At 37.5% G+C, this 19,500-nt stretch overlaps 1 protein-coding gene across 1 annotated transcript; it reads left to right on the top strand.

Moving 5' to 3' along the window:
• Positions 1-213: 213 nt before the first annotated feature.
• On the top strand, positions 214-16,733 carry klf7b (Kruppel like factor 7b). Its single transcript, XM_063005381.1, has 4 exons — positions 214-258; positions 2,066-2,675; positions 10,721-10,844; positions 16,085-16,733. Exons 1-4 carry the CDS (start codon positions 214-216, stop codon positions 16,134-16,136), a joined length of 831 nt encoding a protein of 276 aa, XP_062861451.1. The 3' UTR covers positions 16,137-16,733.
• The last annotated feature ends 2,767 nt before the right edge of the window (positions 16,734-19,500 follow it).

Below are 19,500 nucleotides of genomic sequence, written 5' to 3'. Positions count from 1 at the left end.
TATTGAAATTTTCTCTTTGGTTCACTTGTATGTAAGAGATTTACTTTGCAAAAAGTAACTCTTAACTAAGGCAAGTAGGGCCTACAGTTCTTTAGATGTTTTTTATGGCCTCCTGGATGAGTCATTAATGCATTCTTGGTGAAATTTTGATAGGCCAGCCATTCCTGGGAAGGTTACCCTCTGTTCCAAGTTTATTTTTTCCATTTGTGCATAATGGCTCCTAATGTGGTTTGCCGAAGACCCAGAGCCTTAGCAATGGTATTGCAGATGGGTAGATTTATGTGACTTTGTTTCACATCAATATTTGATCTTTTCAGAATGTGGCACACAACACACAATCTAGCCTGCTTTTTTAGTCTGCTTTACATTGCCAGGTTCTATTTAAGTGATGTTTAGATTCAACAGGTCTGGTAATAATCCTTTCTCTGGCTAGTGAAATTAAATTCAGTTGTCAACTGAGTCTGGTTAATTGGTTGATTAATGGGCAATTACATTTTCACATAGAGGCAGGTAGTGCTGAACAGCATTTTTCCATCAAAACATGAATTCATCAAAATAAAACATTTTGTGTTTATTTGGGTTATCTTTGTCTAATGTTAAAAGTAATTTGATTGTCTGAAACATGTGGGCCTACCAATACTTTTAAATCGATTAAACAATTTAATGGACTGAACACTACTGATACTTGTCATTTTATTTTACGTTAACATACATTACATATACCTGTGTTTTGTTTATATTGTATATACTGTACATCCACCAAGCACCATGGCACTTAGCATTCATTGGTTATAGCTAAATCTATCTCTGCAATAAAGTTGAGAGATATCAATACATATTTTCTTTGGGAGTCTCTTTGGGAATATTTTCAATTGCAAATGTGTATATTATTAAATTGGATGAACTGGGTGACCTACTATCAAATTCCTGATTGGTCCTCTGTGTCCACTAGAATACATATTTTTAACAACAGCTGTTTTTTGATCTGATTTTGGGTTAATATCAGTTGAAAGTTTAATGATGTACAAACATGAGTAAATATTTGGTATATTAAAAATAGTGTATACAGTGAAACAATTAAACAGTGAAACAATTAAACATAAAGCATGCAAAGCCAGTTTTGTCTCAGTAACAGCCAGCCTTGCAGCTGTGATCAATCACCTTATTAACTTATGTCTTCTGTTCTTTAGTAAATGTGCTTGTTGACACCTCCATAGTGGAACCAAATCCACCAGCAAAACCTGGCTTGAAAGGGAGTGTGTTTATATGCCATGCAGTTTTAGAGAAGATTCAGCTGTGTGTTGTGTTTATTATTCACGCTAAGGCTATTATGCTTAGGTTCTGTTTATGGCTTCCACATAGTGGCTTAGACACAAGCTGTAGTTTTTGAAACCAGTTTCAGTCCTGTGAATCGTATGCTTTACCCCTAATTTTAATGTTTCAGTCTCCTAAAATTTTGGTGTCATCTTTAACTTGAACTTTAAAAGTCTTAGTCTTGTCTTGGTCTTGCTTTGTATGGGGCTTTTTTACTTTCCTAATAGACATTGCCTCAAAGCAACTTTACATATTTAAGGTACAATTACACCTAATTAACAAGCTTTTGTCAACAGTGGCAGGGCCTAGAGATATTTGGATTAATTAAAATGAGATTAAATAAACAGATACTAAGGAGGTAAAAAAAAAGGCAAATTAATTATAAGAGATTCAGAATGGAACCAGACCCTCACCAGAATAAATCTGTTGATGGAAATGAAAATAAATACATAAAAAAAATGAAATAAAATAATGAAAGTAATAAGAGTTTGGAATTCTTTACTCAGTATTTTAGGCATGTCTGCTTCACACAGACTTTAGTATCAGGTGGGTAAAAGGTACATATTAAAATAACCTTTGGGTAAGAAAACAGAAGATGTACTTATGCTATGATAAAATCAAATGAATAATAAGTCAGTAGTACAGAGTGTAACATGAGACTTCTAATTATTATAGACTAATTAAAAGAATCAGAAGATTAACTACTACAGCCACCTGTGTTTAAACTAATGCCCTTCTCTCTTTTACACAGACATGTCTGGAGCTAGAGCGGTACCTACAAACAGAGCCTAAAAGGCTGTCTGACTTTTTTGATGAGGATCTGGACTGCCTCTTGACAACAGGTTTTATTAAAGAGGACAGTGATGATGACATGATGGACCCACTTCTACCCAGTCTTTCCAATCAGCACCGTCCACCACCATTGCATACGTCTCTGCCCAAGAACCTTTACACAACAGTCACTGGCAAAAAAATTAAGCCAGGAATGAAAGATGGCTATGGTTGTGTTAACCCAGCACAGCTGAATGCAGTCACCTCTTTAACACCGCCCTCCTCACCAGAACTGGGCCGACGTCTGGTCAAGCCCATGCAGACTCTAACAGCCACAGCTGATGGCACACTTATGCTCAAAGTAGTGGCTAAGAAAGTGGGACTGGGCACCAGCAAGTTTATGGCGACACAATTGCCGTCTCCACTGCATGCTCATGAAGCACAGAGTGATGGGGAAGGAGGCTTGGGGGCAGCAGGTATTAATGACATCTTTGAGAGCAAGAAAAGGGTTCATCGTTGCCAGTTCAATGGCTGCAGAAAGGTATACACAAAGAGCTCCCACCTGAAGGCACATCAGAGGACACACACAGGTGAGATTTTTTTAAAACATCAAGTCTTGATGTAATAAGCATTAGTAAGGTTGTATTTAGGGGCTTCTTTAAAATCATATAGCCGTGTGCACACTACATGTTTTTTGACCCATTAAAAGGAAAGAAAAAACCTTCCTAAGATTAAAACATTGGCGGCATGGTGGCTTCATGGGGCTCCATGGTCTGTAACGAGGGGTCCCGTGGAACTGCATATATTTTAGGCTAATGTAAAATAATGGGGTTGTTTTTTACACTTATACACTGAAAAAAACACAAATATAATATAAAAAACACTGAAATACAATTGAAAAACAGTCTTAATCATGGAGATGCTTGATATTGGAAGACTGTATTCCTTAGTGAATTTAGTAAGGGCACATTTACATGAGAAGCGGCAAAACCGCTTTTGCACCAGTTCTGAGACTGTTTGATATGACGCGATACAAGTGATTTAGGACATACGAACAACGCTTAACATAAACAAAGCTTAATGTGAGTTATTATGCTAAATCAACAAACGAGGAATTTCATTAGTGGAGAGAACTTATGACCAGTAATATTTAAGAGAGGTTTAGTGTTGTCGTTCATATACTGATCTGATCAGCCATAACATTTAAAACAACCTCCTTGTTTCTACACTCACTGTCCATTTTATCAGCTCCACTTACCATATAGAAGCACTTTGAAGTTCTACAATTACTGACTGTAGTCTATCTGTTTCTCTACATACCTTTTTAGCCTGCTTTCACCCTGTTCTTCAATGGTCAGGACCACCAAAAAGCAGGTATTATTTAGGTGTTGGATCATTTTCAGCCTTGCAGTGACAATGGTGTTAGTGTGTGTTGTGCTGGTATGAGGGGATCAGACACAGCAGTGCTGCTGGAGTTTTTAAATACCGTGTCCACTCACTGTCCACTCTATTAGACACTCCTACCTAGTTGGTCCACCTTGTACATGTAAAGTCAGAGACGATCGCTCATCTATTACTGCTGTTTGAGTTGGTCATCTTCTAGACCTTCATCAGTGGTCACAAGACGCTGCCTACGGGGCGCTGTTGGCTGGATATTTTTGGTTGGTGGACTATTCTCAGTCCAGCAGTGACAGTGAGGTGTTTAAAAACTCCATCAGCGCTGCTGTGTCATCCACTCATACCAGCACAACACACACTAACACACCACCACCATGTCAGTGTCACTACAGTGCTGAGAATGACCCACCACCCAAATAATACCTGCTCTGTAGTGGTCCTGGGAGAGTCCTGACCATTAAAGAACAGCATGAAAGGGGGCTAACAAAGCATGCAGAGAAACAGGTGGACTACAGTCAGTAACTGTAGAACTACAAAGTGCTTCTATATGGTAAGTGGAGCCGATAAAATGGACAATGTGTGTAGAAACAAGGAGGTGGTTTTAATGTTATGGCTGATGGGTGTATATACAGTATGTGTGTGTGTGTGTGTGTGTGTACATATTCATTCATTAATTTATTGTTCATAGTAAATATATACAGATTCTATTTAAACAGCCTTGCTCAGGGTTAATCAGATTTCCTCTACATTTATCTACAATAACCGCCTGATATACAACCACCTCAGCACACCTGAGCACAATTTCTTGGCTAATTTAGCCAATTTTACCCTGCCTGGAAGTGGCTGCCCTTTCAGTGAACCATGAGAGGTAGTTGCTCTACTCTGTGGCCACAAATCGTGCATCGTTGATAGCCCTACCTGGCTAAATTATCAGCCCTTAGCCTAATCTATTTTTACTTGTTTTATTTCAATAGATTACTTACACAGGGACATTACAGCATGGTTGGTGGGAGGTTGAAATTGTGATGTAATTAGAGCGTGTTGTTAGACAGTTTGTGGAAAATCTGCAATATGGACCAAAATATAGATACACCAAGATATATTATTATGTAGGTAGTGTATAGAGTTCTAATATGCTGATTGAAGAAATTGTTAAATAATGAAATGTTATTAACTGAGGTGTTAGTACCCAGGTCACCGATGAATGGATGACATGGCGTAGTTGTTTGGGGGGTGATTGCTGGAAGCTATAATCAATTGCAGCTTTAGACACAAGTTAAAGGCTCCAATATGCCAATCGAGCCTGAGCTCATTCTTCAGCCCAAGGGCCCACTGCCACCCCCACTCCCCTTCGTACATTTGGGTTGCCAGGCAACTGCATCACACATATGATAAGGGTACAGTAATTGACTGGTGCTATAGGGTGTCCCTCCATGCACAGCCCCCCCACAGTCTAACTTTACACAATCACTCACTCTCACTGTCCTATTTACTCTTTCTCTCTCTCTCTCTCTTGCTCTCTCGCTTTCTCTCTGTCTCTATGTAACCGGTTGCTAGGTGACTCCATCATGCATCTGTGACTCTAAAGTTATAATTGGCTGGTGTTGCAGTTGCTGTGGTTGCAGGTCCAAGCCTGCTTGCTGCTGCATGACAGAGAAAGTAGAGGAGGGGCAGAAAAGGGAGAACTGAGAAGGAGGTAGAGAGGACATGTATTTAAGTTTGCATGTGGATGGGGGTAGGGATCTTTGGCCAATTACCGTGAGTGCAGTGTGAAATGTTTGGTGTGTTGCACCTGCTACCCTAGCGCTCTAACAAATCATGGCAAAGCAGGGCTTCTGTCTGGTTCTGGCCATCTGTGTAGATATCAGAGAACACGTTGGAAATATTTTTGCCACTGATTTTATAGAGTACCTCAAGGACAAGCAAATCCAAAAGAAAGACTTCATAATAATCTTGAACATAATCTTGAAGTGCTACACAATTTGGGTCTTTGGTACTTTAGTGATTGTCGTCTCTGGTCACTTTCTTTGAGGAGTAAGCATGTTCTCTTTGTGTCTGCTTGGGTTTTCTTTGGGAACTCCCAGTTTCCTAAAAACATGCAAAGTCTAAATTGCCCTTTCCGTGAGGAAGTAATCAAATGGATGCTCATGTATTAGGGGTTGACACAGCAGATCATTTTGGTCCTCGAAAACAAGTAAATGTATGAATTATTTATAAATAACTGCTGGGAAAAAATAAATAAAAATCACATTTTGTTAAAAAAAAAAAAAAAAAAATATATGTCCACCATGACCCTTATCCAAATAAAGTAGTGGTAAACCAGACAATAAATTAATAAATGAGATAAAATACAGTTGTGGTCAACATTCACTTGTACCACAAGAAGGTCAGTATGTGTGAACGTAGCATGTCCAAATACATTAAACATGAAAGATGGCCTGTCCACAAACGTGCAGTCACTTAAAAAGAAATAAAAAGAAAGAGTATATGGCATGGGCATGATTAAAGGCATGCTTCTCTCATACTTTGGCACAATCTTTGGCAACAATAACACCCTCTGAAACATTTTGTTGCCATCTGTGAGTTTCTAGTTGCTCTTTCACTGAAATTCCACTGAATTTCTGTCAAGGCTCCATTTTCCAATAGCAGATCAAGTTTTAAACAGTAATTTTTTCCTTTTACTCCTTTGTTGGGACCCATTTTGTGTCGATTTAGAAAAAGTTGTGACAGAGTTGCTTACATTTACTTTGACTTTTACTTTATTGCAGACAGTGTGAACCTAAGACATTTCATGTCAATTTATTTGTTAATTTATATCCATTCATTTCAGGGCTGCAGCACATTTTTAAAATAGTTGGGATAGGGGCAGTTAAGGACTGAAAAAATTAAATAATGATGTACTTTCCAACAATAAGTGGTTGTAATTATGATTTGAAACAAAAGTAGTATCTAGGAAAGGCTGAGTCTGTATGGAGCAAAAATGGGCAGAGAAACTCCAGTTTGTCAACAAATGCGGGAGAAAATTATTGAAATGTTTAAAAACAACGTTCCTTAAATAAAAGCTGGAAGGGATTTGCAGTAGCAGTGTTGAGTTTTATGGGCTCTGAGGCATATGAAACTGACCATCACACAGTGGAAATGTGGAAATCTTTTTGGGAAGATAAAATTGTAATCACGATTTGAAACAAAAGAATCAGAATCACTTTATTTCGCCAGGTATGTTACACATACGAGGAATTTGCTTTGGTAATACACATAATAGTCCACATAGTAGTACACACAATACACATAATAGTACAGATAAATACACATGTGACACATGTAACATAGAACATATTTAAAAGACCCGACAGCACACGGACTGTTAACCAGTATTTACCAACATTTGCCCAAGAGAACAACTTTGGTTAAAAAGTGTTACAGCTCTGGGGAAAAAGCTGTTAGCGTGTCTGGATGTGTTTGTTTTTATTGTCCTGAGTCTTCTGCCAGATGGAAGAGTTTGAAAAAGGTGATGTCCAGGATGAGAGGGGTCTGCTGTAATTTTGCCGGCACGCTTCAGCACTCTGCTGTTGTAGATGTCCTGAAGCGTTGGCAGACTACATCCAATGATCCTCTCCGCTGTCTTGATTATACGCTGGAGTTTGGCTCGTTCATGTGATGTTGAGGAACCAAACCAAATGGTGATGGATTATACAAGGATGGACTCTATTATTGCTGTGTAGAACTCAGCAGACTCTGTGGCAGGTTGAATTTCCTCAGCTGTCTCAGGAAGAACATTCTCTGCTGAGCCCTCTTGGCGATGGAGAGTGTGTTCTTTTCCCACTTTAGGTCCCTGGATAAGGTGGTGCCCAGGAACTTAAGTGACTCCACCACTAAGACCAAAAGCAGCAACCAGGGAGGGCTGAGTCTGTATGGAGCAAAGATGGCCAGCGGATCTCCAGTTTGTTTAACAAATGTGAAAGAAAATTATTGTTATGTTTAAAATCAATGTTTCTCAAAGAAAGACTGGAAAGAAGCAGTGTCGAGTTTAATGGGCTCTGAGGTATCTGAAATTGACCATCACACAACGGAAGCGTGTTTTGTGGTTGGAAGAAAACATATTCAAGATCTTTTGGATTTGCAGAAGCAGCATCAAGTTTTATGGGCTCTGAGGCATCTGGAATTGACCATCACAGTCATTTCACAGGCATGGCTGCAGAAGAAGAGGGTCCAAGTACTGGACTGAGTTGCCTGCAGTCAAGACCTGTCCCAAATAGAGAATGTGTGGAGATAAGTTGAAACGAAAAATGTATCATCGTTCCAATTTTTTGAAATGAAATCAAAGTCAAAGTTTTTTCCCTTTAGTACTTGGGAGCACATACTGCTTCAAAAGGCTTTGATAATCCTCTGATTATATTGTTCCTGTAAACTGCACAACTTTATGGATCCTTCATTGTGTTTCATTGCAGGTAGTAAGCACTTTTCTTATTAGACTTTATTTTGTTGTCTATAAACATAACACTGGTATGTATTGCCAAAGAGCTCTACAACATCTTTCTAGAAGGGTTTTGCTTTTCTGTTTTAGTTGCAATTTTTATTCCTTTTTTAAGCAGTGTGGTCTTCATTGGAGCCCTATTTTTTCGGTGTGCAGTGTATGGTACAGGTTGAAACCAGCACTCTAGATCAAGAGCTTAAAAGGCTTAATTGTCATTTCAGCTACAGTATACAAAGTATATACTGAAGTGAAATACTGTTCGTTCAGGACCATGGTGCAGCACATAACATACATGCAAACAACACAATATACACAGAGCAGATTAAACAGTACAATGAATACCAGCAACATTAAAAAAATGAAGGGGGAAGAAGTCTGGCATTGGCCAGTACACTGTACTGAGTAAATGGCAAGTGAGAAAAAAGTCACCAGCTCAGCCAGAAGTTTTTTGGATGTGGTAAATGGTGTCTTTGCCACATCTTAAACCACATTTTGTAGGGTTCTATCATCAATATTTATCTTTCCACCATGCCCTGGAAGGTTCTTGACTCTTCCATAAGTAGCAAGCTTCTTAATAACATTTTGAACCGTTGATGCCACGGTCTTTAGAGATAGTCTTGTACCCTATAGACTGCTTGTGCTTTGTAATAATAGCATTTCTGCTCAGACAGCCCCTGTGTCTTTGCCACTGTGAAAAAAGAAACGGAATAAAACATTTGTAAGCATCAAAGCCAATATTAATAGGTTAATTAAATTATGAAAGCAAAGTGGGTACAGGTAAATCCCATTTATTAATCAAAGGTTAGTCTGATTTTGTCCTTTGTTTTAAACTGAACAAAGGGTACCATTTATTGTGTTCTGTATTGTTTTCAATTTTGTATCCTCTTCTTCTGTTTTGTTATATAAGCAGTTTCACTAAACACTTTATTTCAGGAGATAATTCACATTATGTACTTAACATTTATTGGTGCTAATAAAGGTGCTAATAATGTTGACAACTGTATTTGTCCAATCATTCGTTCCAAAAGGCTTCTTGGTCATTTTTGTTGTTCTACTGTACTGTTATCTGCAATCTGCCTTACACTTTCCAATCAAACAATTTACAACAGTTTTTATGTCTAGTTACGGACAATGGTGGGCACAAAAACAAGCAATAACACTATCAGCTGGCATACTGTGAGTATGACATTACTTCCCATTAAGAGCCAATTGGAGCCCTGGATTTCAATCAGCATTGTCGACACTTCTCTATTTCTTACTTCGTGCGCTAACACCTATGACCAGACCCAGGTCTGCTCACAAAGAATGATAGCTTAAAGCTGGGGTAGAACTGTGAATACCAAAGCCCCTTCCCTCCCCTTCAGGAATAATAAATCAAAAAACAGAATGTTGAACAATAGGGATTTCCTGTCCCCATCTGTTTAGCTTCATCTGAAATTAAGATCTACCATCAGGGGCTAAAGAACAGTTAATAGAAGTGAGTCTTTTGGAACCTGACTCTGGATGATAAATCAATGTTGTCACAGTGATTGGGTTAATTTAGTATTTTCTATTTTAATGGAACTTAGCAAAAACAGGGATAATTTCCCTTGATTTGGCTCATTAAGTGTTTTAGACATTTGGCAAGAGCAAGAGTTGTGATGGTTTGGCCAACAAGAGAGACAAACAATGAAGCTGCTGTGGTGGATTATACTGGCCCAACCATCTTACTCGGAGTATCTGCTGGTTTTTCTATTTGTCACCTATTAGTAAAATTTCAATATGAAGATACAGTAACTGCATTGGCCAAAACTGACATGGTCAAAGGTGTATAATACAAACCCAAATCAGAAAAGGTTTGTACACTAAAATGCAATAGAAAAACAACATACATTTACTTTGACTTTGATTTCATTACAGAGCTACTGATATGTCATGCTTTGTGCCATTACAGATGTGTAAATTACCTTACACTAACACAACCCCATACCATGGCATTTAGACTCCAGACTGATATCAGTCTGGATGATATTTCTTCTTAGGTCCAAAGCACACAAGGTCCATTTCTTTTAAAAATTTCAGGAACACTGATTTATCTGACCATAATACACATTTCCATCCCAGATGCCTTTAAACTCAATGCAGCTTCTAGACATGGCTAACATAAGGCTTCTTTTTTGTACAGTAAAGTTCATGTAACTTTGTATTAAGGTGCTTGACAAAGGTTTGCCAAAGTAATCCATTGCCCTTGTGGTCATATAAGCTATTGATGAATGACGGTTCTTGATGCAGTGCCTTCTGAGGGATCAAAGATCATGAGTGTTCAGATATACACTAAATCCTCCAGATTCCTTGAATTGTTTGATGATATTATGATGCACTGTTGAGGGAGAAATATGCAAATCATTTCCCATCTTTCTATGCGGAACTGTTTTTAAACATTCAATAATTTTCTCACTCATTCGTTGAGTGAAACTGGAGATTGTCTGCCCATATTTGCTCCTCGAAGATTTAGGCTTTTATAGATACTGCTTTTACATTAAATTTTGTACTTAAATGATTAAAATCACCTGTTGACATTACCTGTTTAAAATTACATTATTATTTAGTTTTTATTAGCTCATTACTAGGCCTAAATTGTCTCGTTACAAATTTTTGGAATGTGTTGCAGCAATTGTTTTGCCTTTTCCATACTGTCCCAACTTTATTCTGATTTGGGGTTGTACATGTAAGTGTAAAATGATAAAACAGAGCACTGAAGTAAAGTGTGTCATTATTCTGCAGGTGAAAAGCCATATAAATGCTCCTGGGAAGGCTGTGAGTGGCGCTTTGCTCGCAGTGATGAGCTAACTAGGCATTACCGCAAACACACTGGCGCCAGGCCCTTTAAGTGTAACAACTGCGACAGGTAAGCTACTCTCTAATTTACAAACCTGCACACTCATCTCTAAAGACTTTGTGATTGCAATTGTGCTCTCCCATTGTCTTTAGATAGAATCACTACACCTGTGATTCTGTCTGTCACAGTTATTTTCTGCCAATCCATGTTTGCACATAAATTATATTTGCCCCTTGGCACTGTATCACCACATCTGCAGGAATAAAAAATTAACCCAGTTTTGCAGGAAGCTTGACCAAGGTAGAACAACACTTGTGGCTAAAAAGCCACAAATGAAAAACTTAAAATGCTTGCCAAAAAGCAGAAACAATGTAACAAAAGACACACAGACTGTCAATTAAGATGACCTGACACATCAATCATCTTCACCTCTATGCCCCATCTGTTGGCCATGGGAAGGCAGAAGGACATGGTTCCTTAAACAAGCCACACCGGCAATCTCATTGGCAGTTGGGTTTGCTACATAACAATTAATTGTACATGTAATATGCATAAACAGTTTTAAGAAACTTGTTGAAAATGTTCTACATCTTTTTATATTTTGCTTTTTATTAAAGCTATAGTTCATCAACTGTATATACAGTTGACTAAGAAAGTATTAATACCGTTTGCTTTTTTGCACACTTTATTGGTTTGTGTCTTTTTTTTTATGGATGTTTTTGCTTTTTCTATACCTTATTATAGACTATTATTATTAACAATAATAATTAAGTTAAAACATTCAAAAACTGAAATCTTATCACAAACTTATTTAGACCTTTTTCAGTGGCACGTCAAGTAGTGGTCAGTTGCATCCTTTTTGCTTTTATTTTCTTTGGGATGTGGACATAATTTGGGAAAGCACACACCTGGGTCTGGGTCTATAAAGGCTGACAATTTACACTGCATATTTAGGACAGAAACCAGTTAAACTGTCAATTAATCAAAATCAAAATGTCAAATTAAAATGTGGCATGGCATAGATCAGGGCAAGGATATAAAACAATATCTTTAGGTGTTCCCAGGACCACCATATCCTCAATAATAATAAAAAAACGCAACTTGGGCACAACCTTAAAACTTCATGAAGTTGGCCTACAGAACTCTATAATTTGGACACTGTGAAGTAAAAGATATATGATAGCATGCATTAAGTTTGCTAAAGCCATACAAAGAAATATATTCAGTTCTCATTTTTGGATCTAATTAGATGGAAATTTAACATTTTAGGCAGAACTGCATGCACTATGTCTGGTGAAAAACATGCACTGCACATCACCTGGCTAATGCCATCCCTAGGGTGAATCATAGTATTAACAATATTGTGCTATGCAGGTGCTGCTTAGTGGCAGGTGAACAAGTGAATGTAGCTAAATACAGAAACATTCTGTAGGAAAACCTCTTCCAAAGTGCATGTTCACAGATGATTTAACAGAGTTACAGAGCCATGAAGAATGGAGTTAACTTCCCAGATCCAGATGTACAATTCTGCTGTACAGCTGTAATTGCTGCCAAAGGTGCTTTAACAAAGTTTTGAATAAAGGGTCTGAATACTTTTGTGATTAAAAGTTTTTGATTTGTAATTAATTTAAAAAAAAAAATTTTTTACACTTTGTCATTAAAGGTCATTAAGTGTAAATTGATGGGTAAAAATGGCAGTTGTGTTCAAATTCAAATCCACCACACAAAAATGTGCAAACAAGGGATCTAAAGACTTTTAGAATCCACTGTATGCTTTATTTGGCAGAACACAAGCTAATTCACTCGTTTAAGGAAGTTGTTGGATAATCATGATCAGAGTGAGGTATTAGCCCCATACACAAATAATTCATACACATAAAATACAACAGTCTTGTCAGAAATTCTTTTTATAAATGATGAAACAGTGATAGGTTTGGGAGAGCCTATTCCGTGTGTATACTTGTGAATGACAAAGAGATTGTGTGATTGAAAATAACAAATAGTAGCAGAATTTTCATGCACACAGAAATAGCCTGTCAGTATTAGATGTTGTCATTCACGCTGTGCCTGCTCCAGGTGGAAGCAGAGTCTCATCTCCTTTTTAATGTTCCCTCTACCACCAACAATGTGATGTGTTATGCCTTGCCCTAGTCTTAATAAACCTTTTTGGTATGGCACAGGAAGAATTTTCATTTTAAAACCAAGGCAGCACTGGGCATATGGAAATCAAATGCATCATTTATAACTCAGATCTCAGAGTCTACCACTGCCCTTGCAAGCTAGAGCCATGCTTAAAATCACTTAAGCCTAGGGCACAGTACACAACATTTTAAAATAAACAGGTGTCACCAGATTTATGTCTCTAACAGAGTGCACATTCTCTTATTTATGCTCATGCCTCTTAAATATAAGCACAAGCACTGTATATGTGTATACAGCTGTGCACATGTGTAAATAGTGCAGAGAGACAGGAAAGTAATACCAAAAAATATGTTACAGGGGTTTAGAGAGACACAAAGCATGGCTAGGCTGATTTTTCAAACACAGTGTAACAGTACCTCAACAGAGAAGTGCCAGGTACAGTCCCACACCTGCTAGGTCATAGTATATCAACTTAATTGCAGGACATTAGATAACTAAAACAAGTGGCCAAAATAATGGAAAAGAGAAACAAAAAAACACACTCCATGCTGTTGCTCAGAAAAGAATGCATAAATAGAGAGGAACTCAGTAAAAGCCAGGGGCAGCTATAAAAGAAGTGGAATAGCAAATCCACAGACTGACACAGCCTGCTTCCAGTGTGAATCCATCTGTGGGGCTCCTTTCAAAAATGTGCCATCACACCACCTCTGAAGACAGCTTGCTCATTAAAGATGGTTACATAATGATAGTCGAGAGGCACTGCTGGCTTGACTGCCTTGCAAAGGAAATTCAAAGAATGCTGGCATATGAGCCAAAACAAAGTGTCGGTCTTGCAGAGCATGTCTGTCTATTATATTAATATATTAATAAATATATTCATGTGCTTTGCACACTACCTTCTATTGCAGGCCATAATTATGTTTTAAATTCATATTTGTAATAATTTAATTACACCTATATTCGAATTTTAATCTCTAGAAAAACTTTAAAGTGGTTTGTACATTTGCTTTTCTTCATCCTTTTAATAAGTCATTTACTTTCGACTCCCAAAGGGAATTCAACGGTGGGTGTTATTGGGTGTGTCAGGACTCCCTCATGATTTTACATTACCATAACAATGGACATTACAGAGCAGCAGGCGTAAATTTAAACAGCAAATACAGACACAAACACACACACACACACAAGACTCATCAATTATTCTGCCCAGTCAAGCCCCCCAGCCTCCCTGTTGGGTGTGGAGTAGGGTTGAGTGAAAGTGAGGACAAGGGGTTATGGGTGTGCCAGCTGGTGTGACAGCCAATGTCACAGGGCCATCTGTCCTGCAGCCCACAAGCACACACACGTACACACATACACACACCTTTGCTCAGTCAAGCCTTGATTCCATGACCAAAAGCTCACAAGGACCAGCCAGCATGTGCTCATTTGCATAATGCCAATAGCACTTTTCTAGCGTCCTTTCCTTGTTTGCATTTTTATTTTGTTTCATCTTCTTTATGGCTTACTAATAATTGTAAATATTAATAATAAATATAGCCAATGGGAATTCTTTCTATCACTCCCATGTACAAACCCTATTTCCAGAAAAATTCCAGAAAAAATACATTTAGTAAAATGCACTAAAAAGAAGAATATGTGGTTTGTTAATTCTCTTGAATTTTTAACTGACAAAAGTAGAAATAAAGATTTCAGTTTATTATATTTTGTAGAGTATAGAATTTAATTCCTGCAAAACACTGTGAAATAAGGGGTGAAAGAGGCAAATAAGTGAAATGTTAGTATTTGAAAAAAGAGGATCCACCACAGGCTGAGCCTGTACAAGCAATGATGGGTTGAGGCAAATAAAACATTTACCATACATAATATTGTGAAAACCCTCAGGAAATACAGAAAAATCTAATTCTGTGTAAGGCAAGGCTGGTGCGTGTCCTTCAAACCCTAAGAAACCATGATACTACTGAGCTAAATAAAGCCACATGGGCTCTGAAGTACCTTGGAAAACCATTGTTACTTAACACAGTTTAGCACTGCATCAAGAAATGCAACCTGAAACTCAAAGAGAAAGCCATACAAAAATTCTATGCAGAAACACCACAGAGTACCTTGGGCCTGGGCTCATCTCAGATAGACTGAGAGACAGTAGAAACGTGTGCTGTGGTCAGATGAGTCTCATTTTAGCTTGTTTTCAGTAAAACAGATGAAGAGTTCTCCATGCCAAAGACGAAAAGAACCATCCAGACAGTTATTAGCAAAAGATTCAAAAGTCAACATGGTGTGGGGGAGCATCAAGGCCAGCAGAGTGATTTGCGTATGTGTGAAGGTACCATTGATGTGGAGACATGTATTGGGATTTTAGAGAGACACATGCTGCTATCAAGGTGATGTCATTTTGCATGTGCAAGTGCGTGTGTTTGACAAAACAAAATTTAACTATTTGGGCAGAACAGCAAGTAGTATTTCTGGCAAAACACAGGCACTGTTTATCTCCTGGCTAATATCATCGCTTTAATACAATATATTGGTAATAGCATCATGTCATGGGGGTGCTTCTCAGCAGCAGAGACTGGTAAGAATCAAGGAACGGATGAATGTAGTGAAATACAGGACTGTCCTTAAAGAATGTCGCCTCCCGAGTGCACACAAACTCAGACTGGGTTGACAGTTCACCATTCAACAGCCAAAACAACATTAGATTGGGTTTGGGACATGTCTCTGAATGGGAGTGGCTTGACTAAAGCCCAAACTTAAAGGCTACAAACATTCAATATTGGTTTTTAATCTTTTAATAATGTTATAGACTGCAGCTGGTTAAATCCTTAGATTCCTTGTGATTGTTTGATGAAAAGCATTGTTTTTAAACTGTTGAACATTTCTTGCATTTATAGTTTTTTTTTTTTTGTCAGTTGGCAAACTATAACCCATCTATGCTTGTAATCAGCTAAGCTAATGATCCTTTTATACCCAGTTATGATTGCATTACATTTCTGTAATTTTTTTAAAAGATTTTGAAATGTGTTGCAGAAGCATTATTGTAGGTAAACTTAGGACCAACCCTTCCTGGTCACTTTAGTTTAGATGCTAACCTATTAAAGAAGAAGAACCTTTATTGTCATTATACTTGCATACAACGAAATAATATCTGATCTCGATTTGTCTCTCTGCAGATGTTTCTCCAGGTCTGACCATTTGGCTTTGCACATGAAAAGGCACATCTGAGAAGAGATGGAAGAAGCAAGTGGGAGAGACCAGTAGGAAAGGTGGAAAAAGTATAGAGAAGAAGTGGCATGTGTGTGTGATGTCCCCAATATAGAGAAGCCCCATGTGAAGAACTGAAATACAAACCCAAACTCTTTCGGATAACAGGGTGGCTAATACAAAGCATATGTGATGCATGGAGGCTCTAAAGACACAGATTGCTTGATTTTTCACTTTTTTACACTTTCTAAAGTCATGCCACTTTTAATTTTTTGGCAATTAGCCTGAGCTACTAGCTTGGGAATCATACTTTCTGTTTTTGCACTATGCTCTTGTTTGTAAAGTAAGTCATTATTGGACAGAAAGTCTGTCAACAATACATTGTGATCTGGAAATTTTGCTGAACCAAGGACTCATGTTGACATGCTAGCATACATCAAACTGCCACTGTGGAATATAAGTGGAGTAAATGGCCATGGAAGAAGATTGTGTATTGACCTGTTCTGTACTTACTGCAGGAGAAAGTTGCTCTCGCTCACCTTCGCGCCTGTTACTTTACAAGCAACTAAAATAATGCACATCAATTTTTTTGCTTTTTAAGATAGTGTTACAAAAGATTGCTTCTCAACTGTTTTAAATGTTGATGTTTTATGATGTTTTAAAGCTAAAAAATAAAACAACAAAAATAACTTGCTTGCAAAAGTCATGGGGCCTTGAGTATATTGGCCAAAAAGGTTCAGTGGTGTTCAGGAGTTTGTGGTTCCTATTTAGTGCTTGACAACTGCAAGCAAGAACATACAAAGCTCAAAAGGATTTGGGTTACTCACTCTCATTCTTATTTTCTTTTAAGGCTCTGGCACTTGTATGCTGCTTTTTAACACTAGGAATGTTTGCTTACTTCATGTGGATACTGGCTCTAAAACTCTATACAGAAGATTTGTTGGCCTGAGTCTTAAAAATGCAGAGGAAAGCTGGCAAGACAAGGAACTTCTGGACTAGAGATGCCTACGGGCATCTGAATCTATGAAAGAATAAAGATTCCAGTGGCATTAGGGCAGGCAATTATCATGCCAAGAAATGACTTCAAAACACTGCATGGGCAGCTTCTCTCAAACATGCACATACAGACACGCTCATAACATCCTGAAATTATTTGTTTTGGCTTAAATTAAAGTTTTAACTATTGTTTTAAAGAAGAATTATTTTCTGACTGAAATTTAGCTTTCAGAGCATTGTAAATCATTCACATTTTAAGTCTTGTGCATATGCCAAACAATCAGCTCCTAAAACGTTGTGGATAAGCTTAATGGTCATTCCAGAGAGCTACTACAGCCTTGGGATGGTAGTCAGGACGCCAAACCCTCTTCTCTATTTGTTTGCTAAAGGTGCTGGGGAAATTTAACACAACCGCTGTTCATTTGAAATGTTTGAAGATCACCACCAGACTATACAAATCCACATCAGGCTTCAGGTGAACCAGATCAGTAACAATAGCATAACTGCTAGATGCAACATTCAACCACTGCTCTTAATATAAAACCAGCTAATGGCAGCTACTTATTCACTTATACACACAGACACAAGCAGAAAACACACAGCTCTCTTCAACCAAGTCAAGTCAATTTTATTTATATAGCGCTTTTTACAACAGACATTGTCTCAAAGCAACTTTACAGAATCCAGGACCAACAGACCAAAACCCCTTTTGAGCAAACCAAGGGTGACAGTGGCAGGGAAAAACTCACTTAAAATCCATCCTTCTTGGGTGGCCTGGAGAATAATTTGAATGAATAGGATTTACACAATATCATACACACACAAATTAAAATGAACTAAAAGTTATAACTAGCAAAAGTTAGTTGGAGTTATTATTCAGTCCAGTCTGTGATAAAGTCTGTAGTGAGTTCTTGACATTCTTGGTGCATTGTTGGCATGGCAGTCTTGACTTCATTCCTGTAAACAGGTTTCCATCAGAACCACCTCGGGGTAAAACAACATAAAATATAGTTAAAAATGTAAAATGTGATTTAAGTAAGATGTAGAGAGTAGCATTAGACTCCGGCACCCCTAATTATTACAGCATAATTAAAAGGGAGAGCGAGCAGGTAACAAGGTCATGAAGGTCATAACCACAAGAACATAAGAACAGTCTTTAGTAGATTTTGTATGCTAAAGGAATTTTTATTTGGCTAACTTGGGTTTGCTTCATAGGTCAAGGTGTAAAGGATGTCAAAATTGAAGCAGAGAAAGATGGTTTCACACTTCACACATCTATGTACAATCAATCTGGGGTTGTGTGGCACTTTCTGTTTGAGGTGGCATCCATTTGCAATCATTTTTAAGTCTGTTGATGGAAGTAAAGCAATACACATTCCATACAGAATACTGTTTTATGTAAATAAAATAAAATTACTAACCCGAAATATCTAAGGTAAATCTAGTGTAAATAGCTGAACCCCTTGAGTTCCAGACTTTGCTTGATTTAGCAGAATTGAAAATAAATTAAGAAAAAACTGCAAATTTGGCACGTCAGATAGGTGTCAAGGTCGCACAGCTGATGGGTGACGCACAGCAGCATCTTTTCTGGGGACCTGGGTAAGTTATTGCGTATGGTAATGGTGTCTAGGTAGGAGTTATTAGAGAAAATTTTATTCAGAGAGATGCACATTTTTATCCACTGCCATTTTGATAATATGTCAAAACATTCGGTACTATTGATAGAACATAAGTACAACGTAACACTAAATGCCTTTACTTAAATTACCATCAAGTCTTTGATATTTTGCATACTGAACATTTAGGAAATTGAACAAATACATACAGTATACAGGTACATTTTCACAATACCATGATACCATGTTAAGCTGACTTCCACTCTGTATTTCTATTCAGTTCTTTTCAGGTACTTTTTTCTTTTTTTTTTTGCTGTACAAAGTAAAATATTATTTGTATTACATAATGTACAATGTTAGTGTGGTAATGTTCATTAAGGAAAGAGATTACATTTATTTTTGTTACTGGTCTGTTTAATAATTCTTTTTTAAAATTGGTATTGTAAGATATCTATGCAAGAACTGTTCTATTTTTTTTTATTTAAGAATGTAATATGTGTAATAAATGGTAGAATCTGAACACTTTAATGTGATGTTTGTCTGTGACCCAAAAAAAGAACAGTTTGGGAAAAATTGGGAAATACAAATTTACAGTGGAAATCGTTTCATGTACAGTGCCTTTTAAAAAGCGTGATTAAAAATTATTCACACCACTTAATTGTAAGACTTTCTTTAATCTCACTTAACACATTATCTTTCAATTAACTCAATTTGTTGAAAGCTAATATCTATGTTTTAGCTGTTTTATTTACATTACTTTACAATAATAAATG

This window comes from Trichomycterus rosablanca, chromosome 12, assembly GCF_030014385.1.
Source record: "Trichomycterus rosablanca isolate fTriRos1 chromosome 12, fTriRos1.hap1, whole genome shotgun sequence".
Lineage (NCBI taxonomy): Eukaryota > Metazoa > Chordata > Actinopteri > Siluriformes > Trichomycteridae > Trichomycterus > Trichomycterus rosablanca.
The sequence above is the reverse complement of the archived record's forward strand: the minus strand, read 5'-3'. Positions and strand labels throughout refer to the sequence as shown.